The sequence below is a fragment of the Megalobrama amblycephala genome, linkage group LG4, assembly GCF_018812025.1.
Source record: "Megalobrama amblycephala isolate DHTTF-2021 linkage group LG4, ASM1881202v1, whole genome shotgun sequence".
Classification (NCBI taxonomy): domain Eukaryota; kingdom Metazoa; phylum Chordata; class Actinopteri; order Cypriniformes; family Xenocyprididae; genus Megalobrama; species Megalobrama amblycephala.
Genome location: NC_063047.1, coordinates 55,713,913 through 55,739,841, shown reverse-complemented (window position 1 = coordinate 55,739,841; position 25,929 = coordinate 55,713,913). Strand labels below are relative to the sequence as shown.

The 25,929-nt window shown below is 36.1% G+C and overlaps 2 protein-coding genes and 1 long non-coding RNA gene across 11 annotated transcripts in view; 1 reads left to right on the top strand and 2 right to left on the bottom strand.

Annotated features, from left to right (window-relative positions):
- Positions 1-9,718, bottom strand: part of taf6 (TAF6 RNA polymerase II, TATA box binding protein (TBP)-associated factor) — a 66,494-nt gene extending 56,776 nt beyond the window's left edge. The window contains exons 1-2 of one of the 4 annotated variants that reach the window (XM_048190117.1): positions 9,611-9,718; positions 6,480-6,641 (exon numbers count right to left, since the gene is read on the bottom strand). In XM_048190117.1, coding sequence (XP_048046074.1) covers positions 6,480-6,635 — 156 coding nt within the window. In that variant the 5' untranslated portion in view covers positions 6,636-6,641; positions 9,611-9,718. Of the gene's footprint in view, positions 1-6,479; positions 6,642-7,845; positions 8,037-9,038; positions 9,140-9,610 lie in introns of those variants that run through there. The other 3 variants (XM_048190119.1, XM_048190120.1, XM_048190116.1) reach the window with 3 other exon arrangements.
- LOC125267993 (zona pellucida sperm-binding protein 3-like) overlaps positions 8,169-25,929 on the top strand; it is a 51,593-nt gene continuing 33,832 nt past the window's right edge. For 4 of the 6 annotated variants that reach the window (XR_007184770.1, XR_007184772.1, XM_048190129.1 and 1 more), the window contains exons 1-3: positions 8,169-9,738; positions 11,503-11,618; positions 25,537-25,640. Coding sequence is in view for 2 of the 6 variants with exons in the window: in XM_048190129.1 (XP_048046086.1) it covers positions 9,340-9,738; positions 11,503-11,618; positions 25,537-25,640 (619 nt within the window). In the remaining 4 variants the exon portion in view is untranslated. The remainder of the gene's footprint in view (positions 9,739-11,502; positions 11,619-25,536; positions 25,641-25,929) is intronic. The other 2 variants (XR_007184771.1, XR_007184769.1) reach the window with 2 other exon arrangements.
- Positions 17,707-21,049, bottom strand: LOC125268008. Its single transcript, XR_007184782.1, has 4 exons — positions 20,779-21,049; positions 19,850-19,926; positions 19,536-19,689; positions 17,707-17,911 (listed from the first exon to the last, which is right to left on the bottom strand). It is a non-coding gene; the product is annotated as an uncharacterized LOC125268008 (long non-coding RNA).

Here is a 25,929-nt window from a genome sequence, read left to right as displayed (position 1 = left end):
CCCACAGATGCTCGATTGAATTGAGACACCTCAAAAACTCGTTGTTGTGCTCCTCAAACCATTCCTGAACCATTTTTGCTTTGTGGCAGGGCACATTATCCTGCTGGAAGAGGCTACAGCCACCAGGGAATACCATTTCCATGAAAAGGTGTACATGGTCTGCAACAATGCTTAGGTAGGTGGTGTCAAAGTAACATCCACATGGATGGCAGGAACCAAGGTTTCCCAGCAGAACATTGCCCAAAGCATCACACTGCCTCTGCCGGCTTGCCTTCTTCCCATAGTGCATCCTGGTGCCATGTGTTCCCCAGGTAAGCGACGCACATGCACCCGGCCATCCATGTGATGTAAAAGAAAACGTGATTCATCAGACCAGGCCACCTTCTTCCACTGCTCTGTGGTCCAGTTCTAGTTCTTCCTTCATGGTCCTTCCTTGGACCACTTTTGTCTTGGAACACCCCACTGGAGCTGCAGTTTTGGAGATGCTCTGATGCAGTCGTCTACCCATCACAATTTGGCCCTTGTCAATCTCGCTCAAATCCTTACCCTTGCCCATTTTTCCTGCTTCTAACACATCAACTTGATGTGGACAAATGTTCACTTGCTGCCTAATATATCCCACCCACTAACAGGTGCCGTGATGAAGAGAATCAGTGTTATTCACTTCACCTGTCAGTGGTCATGTTATGCCTGATTGGCAGGCACGTGCATACATAGACAAAAAGGGGCTTGAGCACCTGCCCTTTTTCTTCCTCGAGAGAAAGTGCCCTTTATTCTGGGGTGCTTTTTTTTTTTTTTTTTTTTAATAAATGAATATATATTCCTGTTTGCGCACAGCTTCCCTGTCAAACAAATATATTTACTGAATAAAACAAATAAAAAAATACTATATCAGGTCGGCTTTGTCGAGTTCAGATGCCCTCACTCCGCAACACACCATTCATGCCCGCGTGCACGCCCCGCCCCACCTAACCTCGAGTTTGCTGCTGGCTGAAAACTTGTGACAACTATTCCCGCGAAAATGCAACTGCTGTCTGGCGATGAGAAGCGAAAAAGAAAAAGAAGCCCTAGATGGATGCATCCCGTACATTTCTTTCAGGTAGGCTAGCCTATGTTCACAAACCTGGAAGTTCTGGCTATTTAAGGCTTATTTATACATTTAACGCTGCATTAATAGTTTGACCACCATCGACACATCTGCCTGATTTGATACTAATGAAATTTATGTCATATTATAATTTCAGTTATTTTATTGTGCTATGCATTGCGTTTTGAGCCATGGTAAAGATATTAGTTGGGCTTTCAATACCAGAAGAGGAGCATTCCATGGAAGCACATCCATGAACCGCATTATTAGACAGTTTTCTAAGGATGCATGGTTTGTTAAAACTATTTAAAAATCATGATAATACAGCATTAGCTACATAATGCTATTCTTAAATCTATGCTTACACAGGATAATACATCAAATAAAGTTTAAACCCTCGCTCTGTCTTTGCATGTTTGATGTCCACATATTCTTGTTGACGAAATTACAGTCGCTATAGCATTTCTATCAGGAAGAAGTGGCCGAATATTATTATCTTACTAAAAATATATTTTTAATCATGGTGGTTGACTTTGATCGTGGATTTGATCGTGCTGTGCTGTCTAACAACAAAAATCAGCAGGCTTTTGGTGCCCTCTGCAGGCATTTTTTTTATAATATATAATGCATTAAGCATTAACAGTTCAAGGGAAAACAATCATGATGTGTTTAAATATGCAGATTAGCTTGTTTTGTTTAATTTAGAAGAAATCTACAGATGCAAAAAGACGGATGGTAGTACGCTTAAAACAAACTCCATCTTAATGTGTAGGGTTAGGGTTAAGTTTTCTTTCCATTAGAGTAAAAGACATGGAAGCAAAAATGGACCAAAATCTAAAAATTGTCCACTTCATGAAAGAAGTATTCCAATAACACCAAAAAAAAATAAAACGATTTACTGATTTGTGCAAAATAAATTATTGGTGAAACTATGTCCTTCTCCTTGGTGCAGTCATTTATTCAAAATATATAGCTACTTGAAAATAGTTGCTGTTGCCTGCTCTTGTGATAAACCTAGTGAATAGAAGACCATGGTCTCTGTGTGAACTGATTATTTTGTAGAAATCTGTGGAGTATAAAACAACTCCGTGAGTGTGAAGGAATTAAAATAAATTGGTAAGGAAAGTCAGAGTTGTCTTAATATATTTAAGGGTTCATTATTTTTTAAATAAATAATTATGAGAAGTGCCCTTTTTTCCACTTTTGCCCCCCAAAATATCTGTGCACGTCCCTGCTGATTGGTATATAGCCTATGTAGTGAAGGTTTGAGTGCCATCTGCTGTGTTGTGGCCGAAAGTGCGCACGAGAGCGGGAGCACATTTATATATAATTTATATATTAATAGAACTGCTTTGCGCATGTGATCCCTATCTCGCGCGCTCTTTTGGTCACAACACAGCAGACAGCACTCAAACCTTAACTATGAGTGCGATAAGGCAGGGATAACTTGTTACAGTGCCAAATGATGCAGGGAAAGCTGCACTGCAACGAATTCTACCGAATAGGAAAAATATTCATTAGTCATACTCCTCGTGTTTGATGGATAACAGGTGAGCCGGGGGACAGCACAAAATTAGAGGCTACATAAATCTCTAAAATTACTATGCAATAATGTGTGTTAAATGAACAAGTGTGAACTGAGCACAGCGCAAATCAAGTAGCTGTGCTGCATGCTGTTTGTGTCAAGACGACGACTCTTTGTCAAGAGTAGGCTATTATCAATAAAATACTGCATCACAAACATTTTCTACTATTTGATATGCATATTTAAATGTTTTAAACCTTGAGAGGCAATATAATAGATGATATGATACACAAATGAGTGACAACTTTATGAATGAAATGAGCACAGCGCGTTCGTAAATCAAATCCTAGTGTCCGGTAAGAAGTTTTATTTTTTAGAGGAGGCGCTGTGAGCCTACTTGTTAGACTAATAAAATAAAAAGTAAAATACACAAATAACATTAAAGGAATAGATCACTCAAAAATGAAAATTATTCCATAATTTACTCACCCTCAAGCCTTCCTAGGTAAATATGAACATCTTCTTTCAGACAAACACAATCGGAGATATATTTAAAAATAAAAATATCCTTAGTCCTCCAAGGTTTACAATGGTTGTGAATGGCAGCTCAATTTTTGAAGACAAAAAAAAAAAATGCACCCATAAAAAAATTTATTCATACGACTCCAGGGGCTTAATAAAGGCCTTCTGAAGCGAATCGATGCATTTGTGCAAGACAAATATAAAACTTTATAAAGTAAAACAACGAGCTTCCGGCACAACAGCCACAGTGCCAGTACTACACAATGCCATGACATTCTACACTGCTCCATGATGTACAATGCTATAACGCGTAGTATGTCATGTCATTTGTACTACGTCGCAGAAGTTAACGCTTTCTGTACATACGCTGAATGCGTATGGCTGTCACGCCGGAAGCTCATTATTTTACTTTATAAAATTTTAAATAATATCATTGTGTATGATATTTATCATACACAAATGCATTGATTCGCTTCAGAAGGCCTTTATTAACCCCCTGGAGTCGTATGGATTATTTTATGGATGGGTGCATTTTTTTGTCTTCAAAATTGCCATTCCCAACCATTATAAACCTTGGATGACAAAGGATATTTTTAAATATATCTCCGATTGTGTTCGTCTTAAAGAAGATAGTCATATAGGGTAAACATACCTATTAAGCTCAAGTACCCATTAAGCACAATACCATCTTTGAGCTCCAATTATAAAAAGAAAAAAATAATGTATTATCCAACTTGATGTCTTAACCAATTGATGTGTTTGTTACTACACACCTGAAAATCAGACCATTGCACACTGAGATATGGGTATTCAAGTGTTCACACTGTCTGGCGGCCATTTTGAAAGCTGTCTGAAATCTTTCACCAAAAGAGGAGCTCCTTAAATGTGCATTTTTAAGGTGGTTAAGCCTTTATTTTGGGTAAGTATAACTACTTACTGCAAAATTAAGAGATTAATGTTTAGACTTTTGCATATTATTACCTGGAACCTGGATATGGGAAATAATTACAGTGAGATCCAAAAGATAGTTTTAGCAACATAGCGCAGATGCTACGAACATTGTGGGCTTACTAGCTGTATAAGATTGTTTGCTACACTAATATATTACTTTACAGACATTACTGGCTTGTACTGTTAAATCCATAATATTATAAATTAACAGTTTATTGATGGTTTGTGGTTTTACAATGCTGCATTTTTTAAAGAAATAATATTATTGTAAGGTGAGCTTAAAGGGTGCACTACTATGAAAATCACACAGCTTCAGTGTGACATCGATAAGAAAAAGTATAATTTCATAGATATTGTCCATAATAGTTGTTCATATTAAAATATGTATAAACTTAATACATGACCTAGATTATTTATTTTGCAAAATCTTGTCCTTTAAATTTCATGAAATATTTATTAATTCAAAATTGTTGCTGCTCCAATTAAGCTCAGTGTGCTCCTTTAAGCTCATCCACATTGAACGTCTATGTAAATACTTCATAAACAGACTTTAAATATTAACTGATGGTTAATCTTTATAAAATGATTAATAACTTATTTTCATATGGTTAGGTCACCCAGAAATAAAAATAACCCCATGATTTACTCACCATCAAGCTATCCTAGGTGTATATGACTTTCTTCTTTTTAGACGAATACAATTAGTTCTATTAAATAATGCCCTGGATTTTCCAAGCTTTCCAAGCTCAGTAAATAGAGGATGAGATTTTGAAGCCCAAAAAAGTGCAACCATCCATAATAAAAGATATCCACATGGCTCTGGGGTTTAATAAAGGCCTTCTAAAGCGAAGCGATGCATTTGTGTAAGAAAAATATCCAAATTTAAAACTTTAAAAACTAAAATAACTAGCTTCCGACAGACGGCCGTGCACTTCGATTTATGGCGAAATAGTGAACTCTGACCTGACAGATGACGTAATGACGAAAGCAGAAGCGCAGATGATAGAGCAAAACAAAACATCGGTCATGATTTAGAAGTCGAAAACAAGAACTTTTTAAAGAGAAATGTCTGAGGATTTTGATACAAGAAAGGAGGAGCATGAGTTTGTTGCCCAGCATTATTTGTTTGAACAGCAAAAGGCAGTAAAGCTTATGCTACTATTAATTGATTTTTGAATGTGTTGCTTAGATGAACAAGGACTAGTCTAGATGTTGCAATGTGTTTGAATGACACTTCACTATGAATATATAACTGGGGCCGTATTCACAAAACATTTTATCTTACCACTAAGAGTTCTCCTAAATAGCAGTAAAAGTTCTTAGCTAAGAGTTTTCTCTTAAAACCTATTCACAAAGCTGCTGAGACAAACTTTTACTAAGGAATAGAGAAAAGTCTTAAGCTAAGAGTAAGGGCGGGGTTGACCTCGTTGCTATGGATGATGTCAACACACTTACTAACTATGCCCACAATGATTGGCTGATGGGGGAGAAGTCTCTGTCAGCGATTTAATCATAGGGATATTGTAGAACGAAATATCATGTTTCCATATTCAAATAAAGGTTTTAAAATACAAATGTTGCCATATTCAAAGAACGTTTTTTTTTCGTAAAAATGTTGCCATATTGAAATAAAGATTTTAAAACGTATGTCTCAATTTGCATCTAGGATGCTTTTTTAAAACTGAAAGTAACTTATTTTAATATCTTAAAATATGTCAGAACCATTGTTTTGTCTCAAGATGTACACCAGTAATGTTTTTTTACTAGGTTACATTTATAAAAGCTAGTTAAATACCCTAATAGAACTAAAGCCTAATCCTGGTTTAGTCCAAGCCCTGTCTGTGAAACCAGGCCTAAATGTTTAGATTTTGTCAATATTTCCTCTAGAATTACTTTTGCTTCTGAATTATCCATTCACCTAGTTTATAATATTTTTCATAGGTTATGATTAATTATTTTAAACCATTTTTTCTCTAATGAAGTAGCTTTTTGGGGTATCGGAATTGGATCAGTTATTTAAAAAAATGGTATCGATGCATCCCTAATTCCAAGTTTTTATTTATTTATTTATTTATTCTCTGAAATGTCTCATTTTGCTTTTCAGTGGCATTGCATAGAATGTAATTTTTACATTATGCGTGACATAGTACTGATATGATTGATCTTTTTTTTCATTTTTTACATCATAAAAATGTAATATTTTATTACACTGATAATTTAATTGGACCAAAAGGGGGGGGGGGGGATACAAACATGTAATATACATTTTAAATATTCATGTCCATGTAATGTGCACAAAATTTGTTCTTAAAACCTTAATGAAAATGAAACTTTCTTTGTATATTAAGCTTACACTGTAACATTAAAAAAAATGTTGATTACAATTGTAAATACCTGTGCAATCTCTTTAATCCTGTAGCTAACCTCTTCGCTGAGGGCCAGACAACTGTCTTCCTGCAGTGAGCCCACACCCACTGACTCCGCCATCGCCTTCATGGATTCAGTAGGGAGGATCACTGAACACAGCTTCTGTCTGCGTTCCTCTGCCATGTCTCACTTTATAGCAGGAAAACAACTACATTTATTAATCAGATATATTCAAATTTCAAGTAACTGACATCAGTAAATTACACTCTTTCAATCCATTTCCACTGGCAAGAGAATTAGATAACTTTAAGAATGGTCTGCTGAAGTTTTGTTTAAATTTCAAAAATAACTTCTCATAGCCTTAGCATTAATGCCATCGTTTCCAGCAAATTCATGTTTATGAATGTATAGTTGACATGGAGTTATATATAGTTGCGTCTTTTTTTATTATTACATTATCTATTATCACAGCTTAAAACCCCTAGTCCAAATATTTTTTAAATAAAAAAGTTCATTTCTAAAGAAAAAAATCTATATATTTTATATATATATTTCCATTAAAATGTGAATTCACATATTTACAACAGTTGATATAATGAGTGCTATGTTTTCATTGTGTATGACTTGGCCACAGGTTAATGGCAAGATGATTTGTACATTTGTTCACAAATGTTATATATAGACACTGGACTCAAGTTGCAAGTAAGTTATCCTTAGTTGTAGTCTATTGATATGGAATTTTAATGTATGATGCCTAAACAGATTTCCACAGTGGCGTGTAACTGGCAGATATAAAGCAAATATATTACAAATGATCCAATTTAATGATAGGAAATTATGCATACATAATAAAAATAAATAAATAAATAAATAAAAACATTTTAAAAAAAAGTTTATTTCTAGAATGTTGAGGAGTTTCTCCGGAGCATTGTATCCTATTGGGAATCAAAAGAGACCTACCGAGAACCACGCGTCTAAAACATCTAGTTATTGGTTTGTTAATTTAGTTACTGGTTTTACAGGAATCCAGAACACTCCTTCTCCGTAATGCATCAAGCAGCATCAACACTTCTTCCAATGTTTAAAATCTTATAAAAGGTCTGTCAAATTTAATTTGGCTCCAGAAAATATTCCCTAACGATCAGAAAAGTCTATTCATCTGAGTTGAGTTTTCAAGCACATTGAGTTTTCAAGCACATTTATAAAAAAACTTAATGGGGGATCAAGTACTCAAATACTGATATACTACGCTGCAAAAAAGTAGTTTAAGCACATATTCAAGTGTCTTAAGACTCATTAAGCCCATTATTTATATAAAACTGGGGATAACTATAGACGTTTTCCTGCAATAAAATTGCACAAAAAGCAGAACTGAACTGCATGTCGTTCTTACCTTTAAAAAGATGATGCCGCAATGTTAAAACGATTAAAACTATTTATAAAAAAGCAAATCCTTTATTAATAACTGCTCACTTTGTGGCTGTGCAGCTACTTGTTTATTTATCCACTGAATTTGTTTTTATATTTATACTTGGTATATCCTGTTTAGCTCCGAACCATTTTTCCGAAAATCCGCCATTTTGAATTTGCTGGAAGGTCCTGAGAGTGCGAACGAAAGATCGAAACGTAATCCCATATAAACACATTTACAAAAAAAGCACACATTAGCGTCATGTCATTTAATAGCATTTATAAAGAAGCTTTCAAACGATTTACTAACAACTACAGTTAATATTTCATGCAAAAAACCAACATGTATAGGTTTAATTCTTATGCATCTTTCATGATATCGATTGCTTCGTTCATCCGCTAGCCAGTCTGCCGAAGATTACTGCTATCAACAAACGGGTTTTGCAACTACTCATGCCTACAATAATCAAAAGCCATCTTCCTTAAGGCTGGTTCACACTGTGCGATTTATAATAGTCCTTTACGATGGTTACTCGTCAGACTGTACGAACATGATCCTCATGTCACACTGTGGGATGAACGCATGAAAACTTGTCCGGAGTTTTACATCATCAAAACATACACATTCGATGACAGTGAACTGCGTTACACACGGGACTGAAATGGTGGCTAACAAGGACATCTCTATCATTAATTTTGATCACGGCTTGTCTTGAAAAATGAAGACAATTTGACGTTCGTCGTAGAAGTCACACTGGAGGATTGTGCGCCAAATCTTCTGACACTGCCAGAATTTCGTCGGAGGTAAACTTTGATCGCAGCGGTCATTAATCGACTGTCTGTGAACATGTCAAACTAGCGATCAAAGACAACAGATTTTAGGCTAGGATTATAGGAATCTTTTAGGATTTGCAAAATTTGTCTCAGACGACCAAATCGTGGCCAAAATCGCACAGTGTGAACCAGCCTTTAAGTGTAAAAATATTCGATTTTATAATAAATTGTTGGTAATATTATTCACTCGTTGAAATATTTTTTCCTGCAAAAATAAAGTGAAGAATGTGAAAAGATATTTCTAAAACAAGATCATTATAGTTGTGTTTCTAAATGATTACTTATCAAAATCACAAGTATAAACAGAACAAGAGAGGTAACAAATCAACAAAAGATACACACCAACAACATAATTGAAAGAGAGAGACGAAGTGAAAAGAAGGATGTAAAACATAATGAAAATTTAAAGAATATTCAGCTCAGCTGACATTAGTGACTTCTAGACTGTTGTGGGAGGGGTTGAGCTCTCGTCACTTTAATAATTGCCCGACTTTCAGCAGTGCAATGCCCAATTAACCCGTGATTTTTATGAAACTCATACAAAAATTGGTTAATTGTTAATTTAAAGAAGCGGAAGTAGGCCGGATGCTTGCAAGGTGATGCGGGGTACAGCTTTGCAGATTTGGTTCTTTAATTGAGAACGATGACAGAAAGTTTAGTCTTTCATCTCTTAATCCTGATTTTGACTACAGAGTTTAGTGATGTGAGGGCCTTTCAACTGAGCTCTGACCCTCCGATACCCTATCCATCCGGTCGTTCGCAAATGAAGGAACCTTTCCCAATCAAGAAACTCTCGAATCAAGTGAAAGATTCGCCGGGCAGACAAATCACACGTGTCAAAACTGTAGCTGTGATTTGCCATGAGAATTACATTGAGATCGCGATTAAGGTTGACCTCTTTGACGTTGGTTTACCTGTGGATGCTTCAGAGCTGCGGCTTGGTGCCGACAGTCAGTTCATTCCTTCGTGTAAAGTGACCGCGTTCTCCAATAACGAGTACATCATAGCAGCTGAGCTCACTGACTGTGGCACTCAACACTGGGTATGAGCAATTCAAGCATTTTTGTAGATATTCATTTTGGGTCATAATCTTACAGAGTGGCTCATCTGGAAAGCATCCGTTGTGTACATACATCAGAACATATTTAATTTTTTTTTATTAATTCTAAATAATAAATATCTTAAACATTTTCTAGGTGTCTAGGCTACTTAAAATCTAACTTTCTCGAGATAACACTTCTTTCTATCAAATTGTTCTCGAGAACTAAAAAAACAGATTAATCATAGGCCTAGTATGTTCACCTGAACACCATTTTCAATAAACCAACTGAATGCGTCAGAAAGCACATCTTACTCGCTTAAAGGCAAATCATGTTTTTCTCGAAAATTAGCAAGTAGTAAATTACAACCGGCGTGCGGTCAATATAAGCTGAGAAAACTCGGCATACCCAAGCCATTCATGGACTCTATAGTTAATTAACACTATAGCCTAAAGTATTATTATAAATTCCTTTGTTTGAGGACTACCATAAAGATTACATGATAATATTTTGGTAATGCATATGTACCCTACTGTCCGTCATTTATTTATCTGCCAAATGATGGTCATTTTCTTCAAATCTGCTGGAGTGTTTCGGGTAAGCAAGCAGAACCACAACAGCTTTGGCGCATACGCTCTGTTTTGTGTCGTCATCATTGTCCCGTATTTTCAGTTTAGTTGCGTCCCAATTCGTAGGCCTACTCATTCTATGATGTTTTTAAGTACAAATAGTGTGAGTAGTGCGTTCACACAGAAAATTCCAAAAAGTAGTACCCAGATGATGCACTAAATTAACGGAAAAAACGAATTGTGGAATGTTGGTGTCTCCACCACTAAGCTTCCGACAACTCTTTCAGTTTTTATCTCAAAACATTTTGCCAGAAAGTTTGAGTTAGAATAGTTTATAAGAGCACAATTATACGCATAACGAGGCTGTAAAAGCGGACTGAGTTTTCCTGTTCGGCGTGATGACGTTTAATGTCCCGATAACCTCAGTTCCATTTAGCCACTTATTAGTGACCGCATTTTTCGAGACACGTAACGGCTTAAAAACTCCTGAGTGGAGTAATACTAATGTATTTTATATTGTAGAATAAAATGTGAAAGTATCTTGAGCTATTAAATGCCTGAAATAAGGTCTGTGGTTAACACAAGCTCAAAATATTTTCAAGTTTTATTCTATGGCATAAAATGCATCGGCACTCTATATACATACTGAAGTCCCAGATTTTCAAGACATGGGGATTTCCTATGGGTCTTTAGACTGGTGGTTTTAAATCCAAGTAAATTTAATGTTTTTCACATTTCTATGTTCTACATAAATTGCACATACCTCCTACTTCAAAAAATAAATAAATGTAGTTAAACATGTAAACTCTTATTGTGAATGAGTGTCATGTAGGTTTAAGATGTGCACTTTTGTTGCTACAGTGTGACCTCATTACACACTTTCCCTAAGCTGATGTTTCTGACCCAAGTGTGCCATTTGGGACAAGGCCAATGATATCGTGGTATTTGCATACTTAATTGTTATTGGCCTTCTTTCATATGTTTATTGCATATTTAATTGTAATAGATGTCTTTTCTTGCCTTGTTTTGCCATATAGTTTTCTACGTCTAACAATGACTGTTGCATTATGATGATAGCAAAGCAGCTTGTACGCAGCATTTCATTTCATATCAGACCAAAGCTTTTTTTTTTTTTTTTTTAAAAAGTCAAAGTTAGTTCTTGACAACCAATTAAATGCAAGCTTTTATTTTGTTCAGATTACAGATGACTCTCTTATATACACCAACCTCCTTATCTTCACTCCGCAACCCTCTCCAGACGGAGTGGTTCGCCTTGAGCAGGCAGTGGTTCCTATTGAATGTTATTACAGCAGGTAAGTATAACTAATCATGTTATCCCATGGGCGTCGGAACCATTGTATGTGGGTGGGACAAGACCCACCCACTTTTTAAGACCAATGATATAGAGTGCCTCAGGGATGACGCATTTTTGTATGCAAAACCCGGAAGCGAGTTAGCATTTTAGGACTTCCGGTTCCAACGCCGTCAAGTCTACGGGTTTTTTGAATGGGTTTTTGCTAAATCGCCTGAAATAAGGTCTGTGGTTAACAAAGCCTCTAAATACTTTCACGTTTTAATCTATGACATAAAACACACCAGTTATAACCCACTTGTGATTTTTTTTTTTTTTTTTTTTTTTTTTTTTTTTACTTTTACTGTGTCTTAAAATCGGCGGTTGCTAACAAATTGCTAAAAGGGACTACTTCCTTTGGCGGGGACTTTAGACGTCATCATTAAAAACGGGACATTTGGACAGCATTTCTCATGAAAAAGTGGATAAATATTCATAACAGCACAGATCATAATAGCGAGCATGTTTTTAAATAAAGTTGTTTTTTAAATACAGTTTGAGGACGCTTGGTGGTGACGACATTGATCCGCGACCATGGTGTGTTGTAGTCCGTTTATAGCCTACGTTAGCCTTTTATATCTGATGACTTTATTTAGGCTTCAAAATCTATAAATGTTGTGTTAACTTGTAAAGATTATCTTGATAGACAAAACGTGTAAGTGTCATAACCCTTTGCTAAACACAGAGCTTATTTTCTGCGATTTTCCAAAAGTCTATGGGAAAAATGCATAGGCTTTCAACCGAGGGAACCCGCCACTAACTTCCAGGGTTGGCCTACAAAAACGCGTCATCCCTGGGGCACTCTATTGGACCCACTCACTTTTACCAAAGCCACTGGAAGGCAAGCCTGCGACCTTTAAAGGCAGACATACACTGTGTGATTTTCGTCCGATTTTGAGCCGAATTCTGACTCGTTTTTTTTTTTTTTTTTTTTTCTCGAGTCGGGCCGATTTTCAGCTTTGTCGTGCAGTGTACACGGGGAAACGCGTGACGATAAACCTCTCCCGACTGGCAATCGCATGGTCGGATGAATTTCTGGCATGTCAGAAATTTGGTTGCCCCTCATGAGGATATCGCACAGTTGAAGCAGAGCTACGAACCGACTTGCCTAAACTCTGTAGCTGTGTCCCAATTCAGGGGCCGCGCACTTCGAAGTGCATGAAAGGGGTGGGGTTTTGGAGTGGAGGGTTGCCAGGTATGCGCAACAAAACCATCCCAAAAGTAGTGTAATCACAGCACAAGTGTAAAAGTACCTCAATCCCAGACATGGCAACAATGAGCTGAGCATCGTTACATGACTAGCGGCTGTGTGACAGACTGAGGCAGTTGACGTTATGTGTGCATTTTAAAGTTTATGACTTTCTATTGGGTTTTGACATACTTCTCTGCCGGCGACGACGGGACACTGGACCAAAATATGTATGGTTAAACTATGTAATGTTAGTTTTATATCGTTAGCAACAGTTAACCTTGTTTGTTTTTTTTATGTTAAATTATGTTAAATTTATGTTAACTGTGAAAATATATACATTCATATTTATACATTTACTTTGTATTTAAGTCTGAATTTAAAGTACAGTACTTTAGGATTTTATTCAACTGCACTCCATCTCGGAGACAAATACTGTATTTATGAAAAACAGATATTACAGTTTGATTTAGATATTGGTGAACACGGGGCATTGCTTACATTTATGTGAATTCACACAGAACTCCAGTCGTCACTGGCGCGCAATGAATTGTGGGATAGTGTAGACCGCGAAGTGTATTGAGATGGGAGCTTCATTCCACTGGGAAACGGAGAAGGTGCACTTGAAGTCGCTTTAGAATTACGTCATCCCTCCTCGCGCCGCGGTGAATCGCACTTCAAAGGCTGCTTTCCCCCCACTTTTCTCAAGAACAGAATAGTGCATAAAATGGGCACATTAAAATGTCTATCAATATTAATTAAATGTCACTTTGTCAATGAAACAGCCTAATTTCTGTACAGCTTATTTTTGTGATGCAAGTTAAAAATTAAATGCATAAGTTGTATACATTATATTTGTAAAGTAATTTATTTGTAAATGAGCCAGAGTAATTTCTGTTACTATAATTTCTGTTCGATAATTTATTTATTTTTATGCATGTTCACGTAGACCTGTAAATAAAATAATTGTTCTGTTCATTGTTTTTCTTTTATGCAACTTATAATTTTACATGAAACATTATACATATACAATAATTTTTTCATCATGTAAATTAGTTTTACATTAAAATACATCGTTCTATACATTACATAAAGTACCTTTACAACGGTTTACAACAGAATTTAGGTTGAACATCATAAACAACAACTGAGTGCAGTTGAATAAAATCCTAAAGTACTGTACTTTAAATTCAGACTTAAATACAGAGTAAATGTATAAATATGAATGTGTATATTTTCACAGTTAACATAAATTTAACATAATTTAACATGAAAAAACAAACAAGGTTAACTAGTTGCTAACGATATAAAACTAGTTTAACCACTTTTGGTCTGGTGTCCTGTCGTCGCCAGCAGTGAAGCATGTCAAAACCCAATAGAAAGTCATAAAACTTTAAAATGACACATAACATCAACTGTCTCTCCGTGAGTCTCATTCAGCTCCCTAGTTCAGTAGTCAGGGCACTGATCAGGGTATCAGCCACATTCACTTTCATTATATACTGATTCACGACCTAGGGAGCTGATTGAGACACAGGGTCTGTCTGTCACACAGCCGCTAGTCATGTAACGACGCTCAGCTCATTGTTGCCATGTCTGGGATTGGGATACTTTTACACTTGTGCTGTGATTACACTACTTTTGGGATGGCTTTCATGCACTTCGAAGTGCGCGGCCCCTGAATTGGGACACAGCTTGTGTTTTTCCCCTCACTGCGCCTGCGCGAAAAAGAAATTAAACCAATCTTCAATGCAGCAAGAAAGAAAACGAAAAGAGGGAGATCTTTAAGTTCTATAGCTATCAAACTAGGTGCAATTTAGCAAACTGTTGCTTACCTCCAGTTCGTGTTGCAGGATGGATAAACCCACGTCTTTCAAGCCACCTGGGTGTACATAAAAGGTGCCTCTTGTATTAATTTACATGTTTCGCTTTTCACTTTCTATTTACTCATGTAGGCTATTTAATATTTACTTAATTTTATTAAATGCGGAAATGTGAACTGTTGTCCATCATTTGGCAATTGGTGATAAAGAAAAATGTCACGTCGCAATATAGGAATTTTTTCCATTTTAAACCAGGATGGCGAGTCAATGTCTACTTTATATCACACAAGCAATGTGCAAACTTTGCGCGAGAGTTATGCCGATGAAGACGTCTCAATCCCCTGTCAATTATTCACCAGCCTTTAAAAAAAAAAAAAAAAAAAAAAAAAAAAAAGTAAAACCGACGAGCTTTTGGTGCATATTCTCTCAGAGACAATGAGAGATAAATCCTACTTCACCCTGATAACGGTAGGCTATATATCTTAATTTATTTTCTTAATATTTCTCTTGTGGCCCATAAACCGTAGCCTATGTAGTGGGTGAAAAAATGAGAAGAGAAGTATTTCGTATTAAACAGGTTGTTTTTGAAGTGAAGCTGCTTTTCATTGACTGATTATTGCAGTCTTCGAACACACTGTTAATAATTTTAATTATATGCCTTTAATTCATTGTATAAATGTCTTTAAATAATTTTCAGTGAGGAGTAATTATAAGCTAATCAAATCTTATATTATCCTCGCAGTGCGTCAGTTATGCGGTGATGCGCTATAAAATATTGCGGGCCAAATGAATTGTAATATCAATTTAATATTAAATAGGCCTACCCTATACTACTACTACTACTACTACTACTACTACTAATAATAATAATAATAATAATAAAAATAATAATAATAGGCTAATTAATTGTTGTTTGCAAATCAGCGCACAGGCAATTCGTATTTCAAGCTTCTTGCGGGCTACTATTTTTAATAATAATCCCACCGTGTGTCTCAATCAGCTCCCTAGTTAAGTAGTCAGGGCACTGATCAGGGTATCAGCCACATTCACTTTCATTATATACTGATTCACGACCTATAGGGAGCTGATTGAGACCGATTGAGACGCTAGGGCCAGTCTCACGTGAGAACTCCGGTCTTGAACGCGTGATATCGCGTTTCCTTGTCATGTCTCGCGTGTGTTTGGTTGTGAAACGTAGTTTGCGTGCCAGACAGTCCCTGTGTCTCAATCAGCTCCCTAGTTCAGTAGTCAGGGCACTGACCAGGGAGTCGGCCATTTTAAGGGCTGTCTCAATCGCAGAATCCTTTCAGGGCACTGAAACGTTCGCTCCCTGAAAAGTCCCACAATGCACCGTGAAAACCAGGGAGCATCGATGCTCACTATGCTCCCTTAACGGAAGTTCTGAAGCGCGAAACTTGAATCACGTGAGCCAACTCACTACACATAACGATGCGCGATAGATGTTTTTTAAAATACAAACCGTTATTTTATTATATTTCAGCATAAACTTACATCGCTAGACAGGTAATGAACATAATCTAGCTTACGTTTATAATTTATTCACGGCTGAAATGTTGCACGTATATGTAACAAGCAAATAATTAATCACAATGTACTTTAAATAACATTACACTGTAAAAAACAACCTATAGAATCTACTCAATAAAATTGAGGTAACAATTTGCACTCACTTTGTTTGGGTAGATTCTATCTTATATATTTGAGTAAAGTATACCTAAATTTAACAGCCATGGTAAACTAAAAAAAAATAGGTAAGGTCTACCTAATATTTCTCATTACATCACATAACTAATTACTTATAAAAATTGAGTAATATTAACCCTATTGTAAGCAAGCAACAGTTCATCTACTAAATTATTATTAATAATGATTAGCCAAAAGGAAAAATTAAACATTACTTATTCAGGGAAGGTTGAATTTATATAAAAATGGTCAGACGCAGGAGATTGCATCAATTGCTTTTTTTATTGATCAAATAACATTTTGTATTTTAAACATTTAAAACTAATTAAAGTACAAAATATCCCTTACAATAAATTTCAAGTGATATACAACATCATAATGTAGCATAAATCATTTTGAACATATTCCATTCAAAAAATAGATGTCAAAACATACATTAGAAGCAAGACTCAAATACTGTTTCTTCATGTTATCATTTCAAACAATATGTGTTTAGATTTAATGTGTGGCTACAATATTTGCAACTCTGGAAAATAAAAGGAGACTAAAATTAGAGGAGAAACTGATCTCATTTACCTCAAAAGTCTAGCATTCTATATTGATACAAACATTTAAACTTCATTTAAAACTAATTAAAGGGTTAGTTCACCCAAAAATGAAAATTCTGTTATTTATTACTTACCCTCATGCCATTTTACACTCGTAAGACCTTCGTTGATCTTTGGAACACAAATTAAGATATTTTAGTTGAAATCCGATGGCTCCGTGAGGCCTTCATAGCCAGCAATGACATTTCCTCTCTCAAGATCCATTAATGTACTAAAAACATATTTAAATCAGTTCATGTGAGTACAGTGGTTCAATATTAATATTATAAAATGACGAGAATATCTTTGGTGCGGCAAAAAAACAAAATAACGACTTATAGAGTGATGGCCGATTTCAAAACACTGCTTCAGGAAGCATCGGATCATTATGAATCAGTGTATCGAATCATGAATAGGATCGCGAGTCAAACCCGGCAAACGGCTGAAATCACGTGACTTTGGCGCTCTGAACTGCAGATTCGACACACTGATTCAGAAAGCATTGGAGCATTGTGAATCAGGTGTTTTGAAATCGGCCATCACTATATAAGTCGTTATTTTGTTTTTTCGGCACACCAAAAATATTCTTGTGGCTTTATAATATTAATATTGAACCACTGTACTCACATGAACTGATTTAGATGTGTTTTTAGTATATTAATGGATCTTGAGAGAGGAAATGTCATTGCTCCCTATGTAGGCCTCACGGTGCCATTCGGATTTCAACTAAAATACCTTAATTAGTGTTCTGAAGATTAACGAAGGTCTTACGGGTGTGGAACTGCATGAGGGTAAGTAATAAATGACATTATTTTCATTTTTGGGTGAACTAACCCTTTAAGTGCAAAAAAGTACAGACAGCTCATTCCACATCTGGTGGGTCCTCAACTGCGGGATTGTGAATAACCACCAACTTCATTATTTCATTTGTGTGGCCTTCAAGTTCATCCTCCTGTTGAAAAAAACAAACAAACAAAAAATATGTTTTTATGTTAGTTCAAGCAAATTAGCATGCTGTTTGATTACAGTTGTTTTCTTGGTTGATGCCAATTGTTTGATCACAAGCAGGATTTCTGTATTAATCAGCACTTCAATATAAATGGGTAACAAATAAAAATCAAAACCCAAATTCTTCACCTGAGTATCCCATAATGAAACAATTATTAATTTAACAATGTTTAATTAATTAAATAAACAATGTTTGCAGCATCCAATTTAGACAAACGGAAGCTGAAAGGGATAGTTCACCCAAAAATTATGTTTATCTGTTTACCCCCGGGGCATCCAAGATGTAGGTGACTTTGTTTCTTCAGTAGAACACAATTGATGGATTTTTAACTCCAACCGTTGCAGTCTGTCAGTCAAATAATGGGAGTGAATGGGAACACCAACAATAAAAGTCAAAAAAACATGCACAGACAAATCCAAATTAATTTATATTTATATAATTTTTACCCCTAAAATACCACTATGTCCAACTGTGTTCAGCATTCGGTTAGTGATGTCTGATCGCGCTCTGACAACGGCAGTAATGTCTAGCACTCTTTGAAGTATATGCGCAAGACATCACTGCCGTTGTCAGAGCGCATTCAGACCTCACTAACCAAGTGCTGAACGCAGTTGGACATAGTGGTGTATTCGAGGTAAAAAATTATATAAATACTGTTCGGTTTCTCGCACAAACTGATCATTTCGTGTCTTAGGACATCAATGTGTCATCACGAGCCGCAGAGTTTAATTTGGATTTGTCTGTGCGCGTTTATTTGACTCTCATTGTTGTTGTTCCCATTCACTCGCATTATATGACTGACAGACGGCAGCGGTTGGAGTTAAAAATCATCATTTGTGTTCTACTGAAGAAACAAAGTCACCTACATCTTGGATGTGCTGGGGGTAAGCAGATAAACATCAAATTTTCATTTTTGGGTGAACTATCCCTTGAAGCATGCTTGCTTGACACGTTACACCTAATGAAGTTAATTTTCTTGTCTCACAGAATGTTTGAGCCTCTGTAAAAAACCAATGAGGTTTGTTCTTGTGTCAAGCAATTAAGTTTGAACTTCTCTAGGTTTGTTGATCAATGTGTATATGAGATTAAAAGTCTACATTAAATTTGTGCATCTAAATCTGTGAGTAAAAATCAATGTCAAGTATTTTCACTGTGATTGTTTTTTAATGATCTGAGCTAATCATGTGACTTTTAGTTCTATGTTAAGCAAGTTTACATGATCTTTGACCTGAAAATCACAACTTTTAATTTTTTTTCAGACTTAATACATGATGTAACTACAGAAGAGTCAAGTTTTAAATAGGAAAAATATCGAAACTCTTTGGTCTTTTTTTGAATGAGATGCTAACGATCTAATCAGATTCTATGAACTATGTTAAGATAAAAGTGGTACCGCCTGACCCGAAGTTCAGCTGAATGGATTCGAAAATAAAAAAAATGAGCATTTTCAAAAGTATTTATTTAATTTGCTTGTTTTGCTTTTGTCTATTTACATATTTTTTAAGTTCAGTGTGTTGAGAGTTTTAATTTTTATTTTTTGTGAAATGAGATAAAAACAGAAAGATACCTCATTTACAGTGCTCAGGAGAGGATGCATCTTGGTACCAAATGCTCCTCCTTTGGCATGCAACAACTGCAGAAAGACGTGGTGTGCACCCATCAAGATTCATCATAAATGTCTCCAAGGAGCCTGTTGTTATACGTCGGAATTCCTCTTTGATCTAGTAAATCAGTACAAGGAAACACAAAAATACAATAATTTTCTCAATTTGAGTCATAGATTATAAGGTTTGAAACCAATTTTAATTAAACAAATGAGACGAACAACAGTTCTTGACAAAAAAAAAAAAAAAAAAAAATTAAACTAACAAACATCCTTACCTGAGCCTTACTGAACAATCCAGGCCACCTGAAGTTAACTTGTCTTGATAACTGCTATGAAGTCTTTAATTCTTCTTCTAGATTCATTGCGGCAGAAAAAAAAAAATATGTCAGAAACAGGATATTGAAATTATTAGATTATCACACTCCTGTAAAATGAATTGTACATCATTTATATTCATATCCATTTATATTTTCCATATTTTGCTAAATAATTCCACCAACTAGAAGTTATTTGTGCAATGTATTTGAAAATCCAAGTTAACTCAAACAATTGATTTATATAAATCAATTATAAAAACATTACAACTGTTATGTTACAGATCACATAAGGAGCATAAAAAAAATACATATTTTCAATCCTTTGCTTTTTGTTGTTAGCAGAGCACATGCTAATCGCTGCATATTAATGCTAACCGTAAATGATAATAGTAATATGGCTTTTATAAACTGATCTCTTCTAACTCAATATCAACAGATAAATGCAAGAAAACTTTAATAGTAGTTATCTATCATACCACATCGACAGCTTTACTGTTATTTTTCTGCTCCGAACGCCTTGTCGTCTGTATAGTAGGCTAACTACATCAACCGTCCATTTCTCTTTCGTCACTTGCTCAAGTTCAACTCACGTGTAACAGCTTCGCTGTGCACGAATTTCAGCCATGTACATTACAATAATGGAAGCTATATTTAAATCATTAACGTAGATGTTTACTCGCATTCGCAGGGGCAAGTAACGTTACTGGACAATGTATTCCGCTTCCAATGTTAACTTGACTGACAACAAATTATAACATGTCAATCTGTCACCAGACTGTGGTGCGACAACAGAGACAGAGAAATGACTATTCTTCTGGTAGATTTTAACGTTAAACAACTTAACATTTGCATTCATGATGATATCAACAAGTTAAATAAAAACTTACCTGTAGGTTCACCAATCAATGTTCCGCCACCGCCAATGACATGGAAGATTCCCGCCTGGATGTTGACGCATGCGCACTTTGCGGTGCCAAAGCTAATATTTAGGGGTAAATTTTACTTAATTTTTTAGTCTTGCAGTTAATACTAATAAGAAATAGATAGTGGAGGTAGAATGTACCCATTATTTTTTATTTTATTTGCTAACTCATATACTTAAGTAAACTATAACTGATTTTCATGGGTTGTATTTAACACCCTCAAGAGTAATTTTTTACAGTGTACAAGTAATGTCAAAAAATATCAGCTCTGTTGTTGATCATAAATACCAGTAGTGATGTTGTACAATGAGGACGTTGTCACGTCGCCGGAAATAGAGTCATAAGTGTCCCAATGTGTAGTGAACCAGCGTCTTTTACTGTCCTTATCAGTGCCCGAATTCGTATACACGATATACTGATTCACGAGCTCGGGAGCTAGGGAACTGATTGAGACACACCCAGTGTTGTCGGCGATTCTTCCTAATTGTAAAGTCATGCAGTGTGAAACCTTCTGTCGCCGATCCATCGTGCAGTTTGAACACAGCAGCGACTGAATGCTGGCCAAGATAGTCATGCAGTGTGAAAAGAACAGTGACCCGACTACTTTGAAAATCGTGCAGTCTGAACTCGGCATTAGCCAAAAAAGCGTAACGGCTAAAGCTAACGCTCCGCCCCCCGCGGTACGCAGGGAACGAGACCAGAGGCTGTTTTTGAATGGAAGTCAATGGATGAGAGGCTTCACTATGCTGATTAAACAGCTTTTGTGGAGAAATAGCTATTCATTTAATTAATTGACAGCCTGTTTGCCAATCTTCAGAATGTTTTACACTAAATGGTACTTTCGTTGAGAACTATATGTAGATTTTAGCTTGATAATTTATTTTTTTAAGAGAAGGCAGACTAGGGAATGTTGCGACTGACGTCACTGCCATTACACGATAGGCTGAGAGGTGCCACACGTGATCAAGTTAGCCGTTACGCTTCTCCGAGATACAGACCCTTATCTCCCATAGACAGTAAAAGAAATGGACACAGCGACCCCATTGGAACTCAATTGAGACAAGTGAAGCCCATTTTTAGCTATTTTTAGCACTTCCGTTTCTGACGCGCAGACTCAAACTAAGCTTGATGACGTCAGCAACCTGTCTGACAGATGTAAATCTTCTAGTAGCTGTGCGTGCAAACTGCCATCGTTAATCTTGCAGAGACGGCGAGCTTGAGCGGGGAGTTCTTTGGCGTGAGTGAGCAGGAGTAAGTATTCTGATTAATTATTTTGTATAGTATTTTAAAATGTAACGCCAGTACGCCATATTAAGTTAATGCATACTATTGCCTGCGAGCTTCTCCTCCTGTCTGTACGGTAATTTCTCTACTGTGCGACAGAGAGTCGAGTGGTTATGACGCAATCGTTAGCCTATTTTTACAAAAACTGTTTCTACGCGGCCATAATGTAACATAGAAGGTAATGGAGCCCTTTATACATTGTCGTGTATCTTTAGAAATAAATAATGGACAAATGGAGTCTTTAAACGCCTCAGATGTAAAGTTATTCGCTGTCAAAGTGACGCCAAAATGAATGGGAGTCAATGGGATGCTAACGCAAGTGAAGTTCTGCTACAAGATGGCGGCACGCGGCCGACTTCAACTTCCGGTCAACTTCCTTGGGCACTGTTATCTCCCCACAGCTGCGCGCTCTGTTTAAGTCTATGGTGACAGCAGCTACAACTACCAGAGGAAGGCCAGCAAAACACTCTCAGAAGGTTCACAACAAATTTACAATATGTCTGGGATATGTGGTGCTGTTAGCCGTTTCAACAGTCGTCAGAACTACAAATGTATTTGATCCCAAAGGAGTTAGATCGGCGGAATTATTGGCTTCATTCAGAAAGGACCACACCACTGGCAGCCAAACAGCAACGCACAACATTAATAACTGCTGGGACTGTAATTTACATTTATAACGAGAACACTATTGTAATAAAATGTTGTGAATTCTCTATGTTGTTGTGGGAAGAGGGCGTCTACTGGAGTTAAACATTGATTACATAACTTGTTCAAACTTCACTTGTGCAGATAAATTTTGTGCAGATAAAACTTGTAATATTAATTTTATGAAGTATAAATATCTGATTATTCTCATAAAGGATGTGTTTCGTTGAGGAAATAACCCACAGAGCTGATGATCATATAGCTTCAGCGCGAGCGCTCAAAAAGTAAGGCAAAACATTAATATGATTGGGACTGTCCTCTTATAAATTATATTATAGTCGTATATACTTGTAACATAACGTTGTGAATTATTTGGGCTTATTTGCTGTGTTTCGGAGTTCCATGACGTTACTTCAAGTTCATATATGCGTGATTTTGTGCAAATACTAGTTGTAGTATTATTTTCATTTTGTATAAATATCAGAATTTTTTTATATAGGATGTTAATTAACTTTCAGTTTATGAGTTTTTATTCTCTTCAACTTCAGCGTGCACAGCTCAAACAGCAATGATTAAGTCATTAAATGTTTACAGTAATATTAAAACTTTAATTTTTTTTTTTTAATGAATGCATTATTTTTAATAACTAGCTCTTATATTGTTCTCGTATTATATTCAGCAACACATGGTTTGATTAATAAGGATCACGAACAATAACAGATTTTTTTCTCAAATCATCTTATTTTGATAACAGTATTATTTGAGCTGCACGCGCTGAATGAACACTCGTAAAATTAAGCACTTTGCTAGAAGGTTAATTAACTCAAAGGAACACATCCTATATAGGGTAATTCATATATATTTATACAAGAATTTATACTAGAATTCACAATATTTTAATACAATATTGTATACAATTATAATGTTATGTAAATTACAGTCCAAGCAGTTATTAATGTTGTGCGTTGCTGTTTGGCTGCCAGTGGTGTGGTCCTTTCTGAATGAAGCCAATAATTCCGCCGATCTAACTCCTTTGGGATCAAATAAATTTGTAGTTCTGACGACTGTTGAAACGGCTAACAGCACCACATATCCCAGACATATTGTAAATTTGTTGTGAACCTTCTGAGAGTGTTTTGTTGGCCTTCCTCTGGTAGTTGTAGCTGCTGTCACCATAGACTTAAACAGAGCGCGCAGCTGTGACCGGACACAAATATGGCGGCAATAACATACAGTGACGTCACATGAAACCCATGGATAGACCTTATTTACCAGAGAAACAAGCGCGCCGCCATCTTTATAAAATTGTCTTTGAACTTCCGTTTTGCGGTAGCTCTGTACGTTTCTATGGCATCGCTGTCAAAGAATAATTAGTTGGTTAAGTGGATTTACTTGTTGTAGAGTTAATGAAAGTTATCATGAGCATTGTTATGTTTAAAGCAGATGTCTTAACAAATGTCAGTAGATCGGGAAGAGTTTAAAACGAGCAGTTCATTCATAAATGTAATATCGCTGTGGAAATACAAACCGGAAGTCAAAAGACAACGAGCGCAATGCTGAAAAGGGGCGGGGCTACATAAGGTCTATACAATCTCTGCTTTTACCATCTCTAATTCATCATTTGTCTAATCCCCCTCAGGTGATGCTACTCCACAAACCACCAACAGAGCATAGAAAATACCAAAAAATATTTTTTTAAAACATCGCCAAGTAAAACGCTGCGTTTGAACTGTCTCTTTACGACCACAATAAACGGGACACTTTTCAGACGCGCATTCCGACTTCGCCTCAGCGCCAGGCGCTAGTCAAACGAGCGCGGAAACGGTAGCTTCAGTTGAACAACAGTGAACTGCGGTCAGATGAGATGTTATCAGGCGATGTCAGTAAAACTCCAATCAGCCCTTAGGCTATAGCCTACTGTGCTCGAAGCGTGAACTCAAGAATTGCTCGAGCAAATGCGCCGGCGCGCGCTGCATATTACTTTATTAAAGCGCTAAAGAAACTACGGGCATGCACCGTCGTTATTCTGTTGTAAACTAAGTAATGAAGTTAACAAACATGCGATTAAAGCTGCCTCAAAACTGTGCATGTATGTATTTGTTGACATGGTTTTAAAGCTTGTTATCCAATTTGTTGGCCTTAAACGTCTTAAAATGCACATATGTACACCAAGGAAATCGAAATTTTCTCGGGGGAGCATGCCCCCGTACCCCCCTAACAGAATACATTTTGTGACCTCGGTAAATATAAAACCCTGCGTACGGCCCTGCTTCTTTTTTATCTAACGAAATCAAAGGTAATCGTGTATTTCTCCAGTTGTGCGCACTTTAGAACTAAACTTTGTATGCACTTGTGTGATCAATGTGTGAAAATAAATGGGAGCAAAAACGTGATTGAATGTAAAGGTTTGTCTCGTTGTTCTATTCAAAAAAAATCAATAACTACCGATTGATCTTGGCATTTTCTCTCTCTCTCTCTCTCTCTCTCTCTCTTATATATATATATATATATATATATATATATATATATATATATATATATATATATATATATATATATATATATATATATATATATATATATATATATATATATATATATATATTGCATAAAAAAAATTACATTTTTTTTTTTTTTGCTTCCGACGCCCATGTGTTAGCCCCTAATGATTATCAGTAGTAATGATATGGAAATTGCACTGGTTATGAGAAACACTGATTGTTGCTTTGTCCCAATTCTTTTGGGAGGTTCTGCTAGAGATGGGGCATTTATGTTGTGTCCTCTGTCTCTCAGGAAATTTGACGTTACCAGTAACCCCATCAAACCAACGTGGATTCCTTACAGTTCAACACAATCTGCAGTGGAGGACTTGCAGTTTTCACTAAAGCTAATGACAAGTATGTGCAGTGGTGTCTCCTTAAAAAAATCATGAATTCAATTGACAAGGGTTAGGGTTAGTTTTCTTAATTTTGTTGTTGACCATAAAATTGTCCATTTTAATAAAAAATAGCCAATAGGTTGTAGTTACATCATAGCCATGAAACATGATTTGCTATGTGTTTGGCTGCAGGTGGTTTTAGATGGAGGGACATTTTTATTGGAAACCTGTAGTTCTGGATTAGTCATCAGTATTGTCTTTTTTTCTGTAAGAGAGAAATACCAACATTTGCTAAAGACTCTTATGAG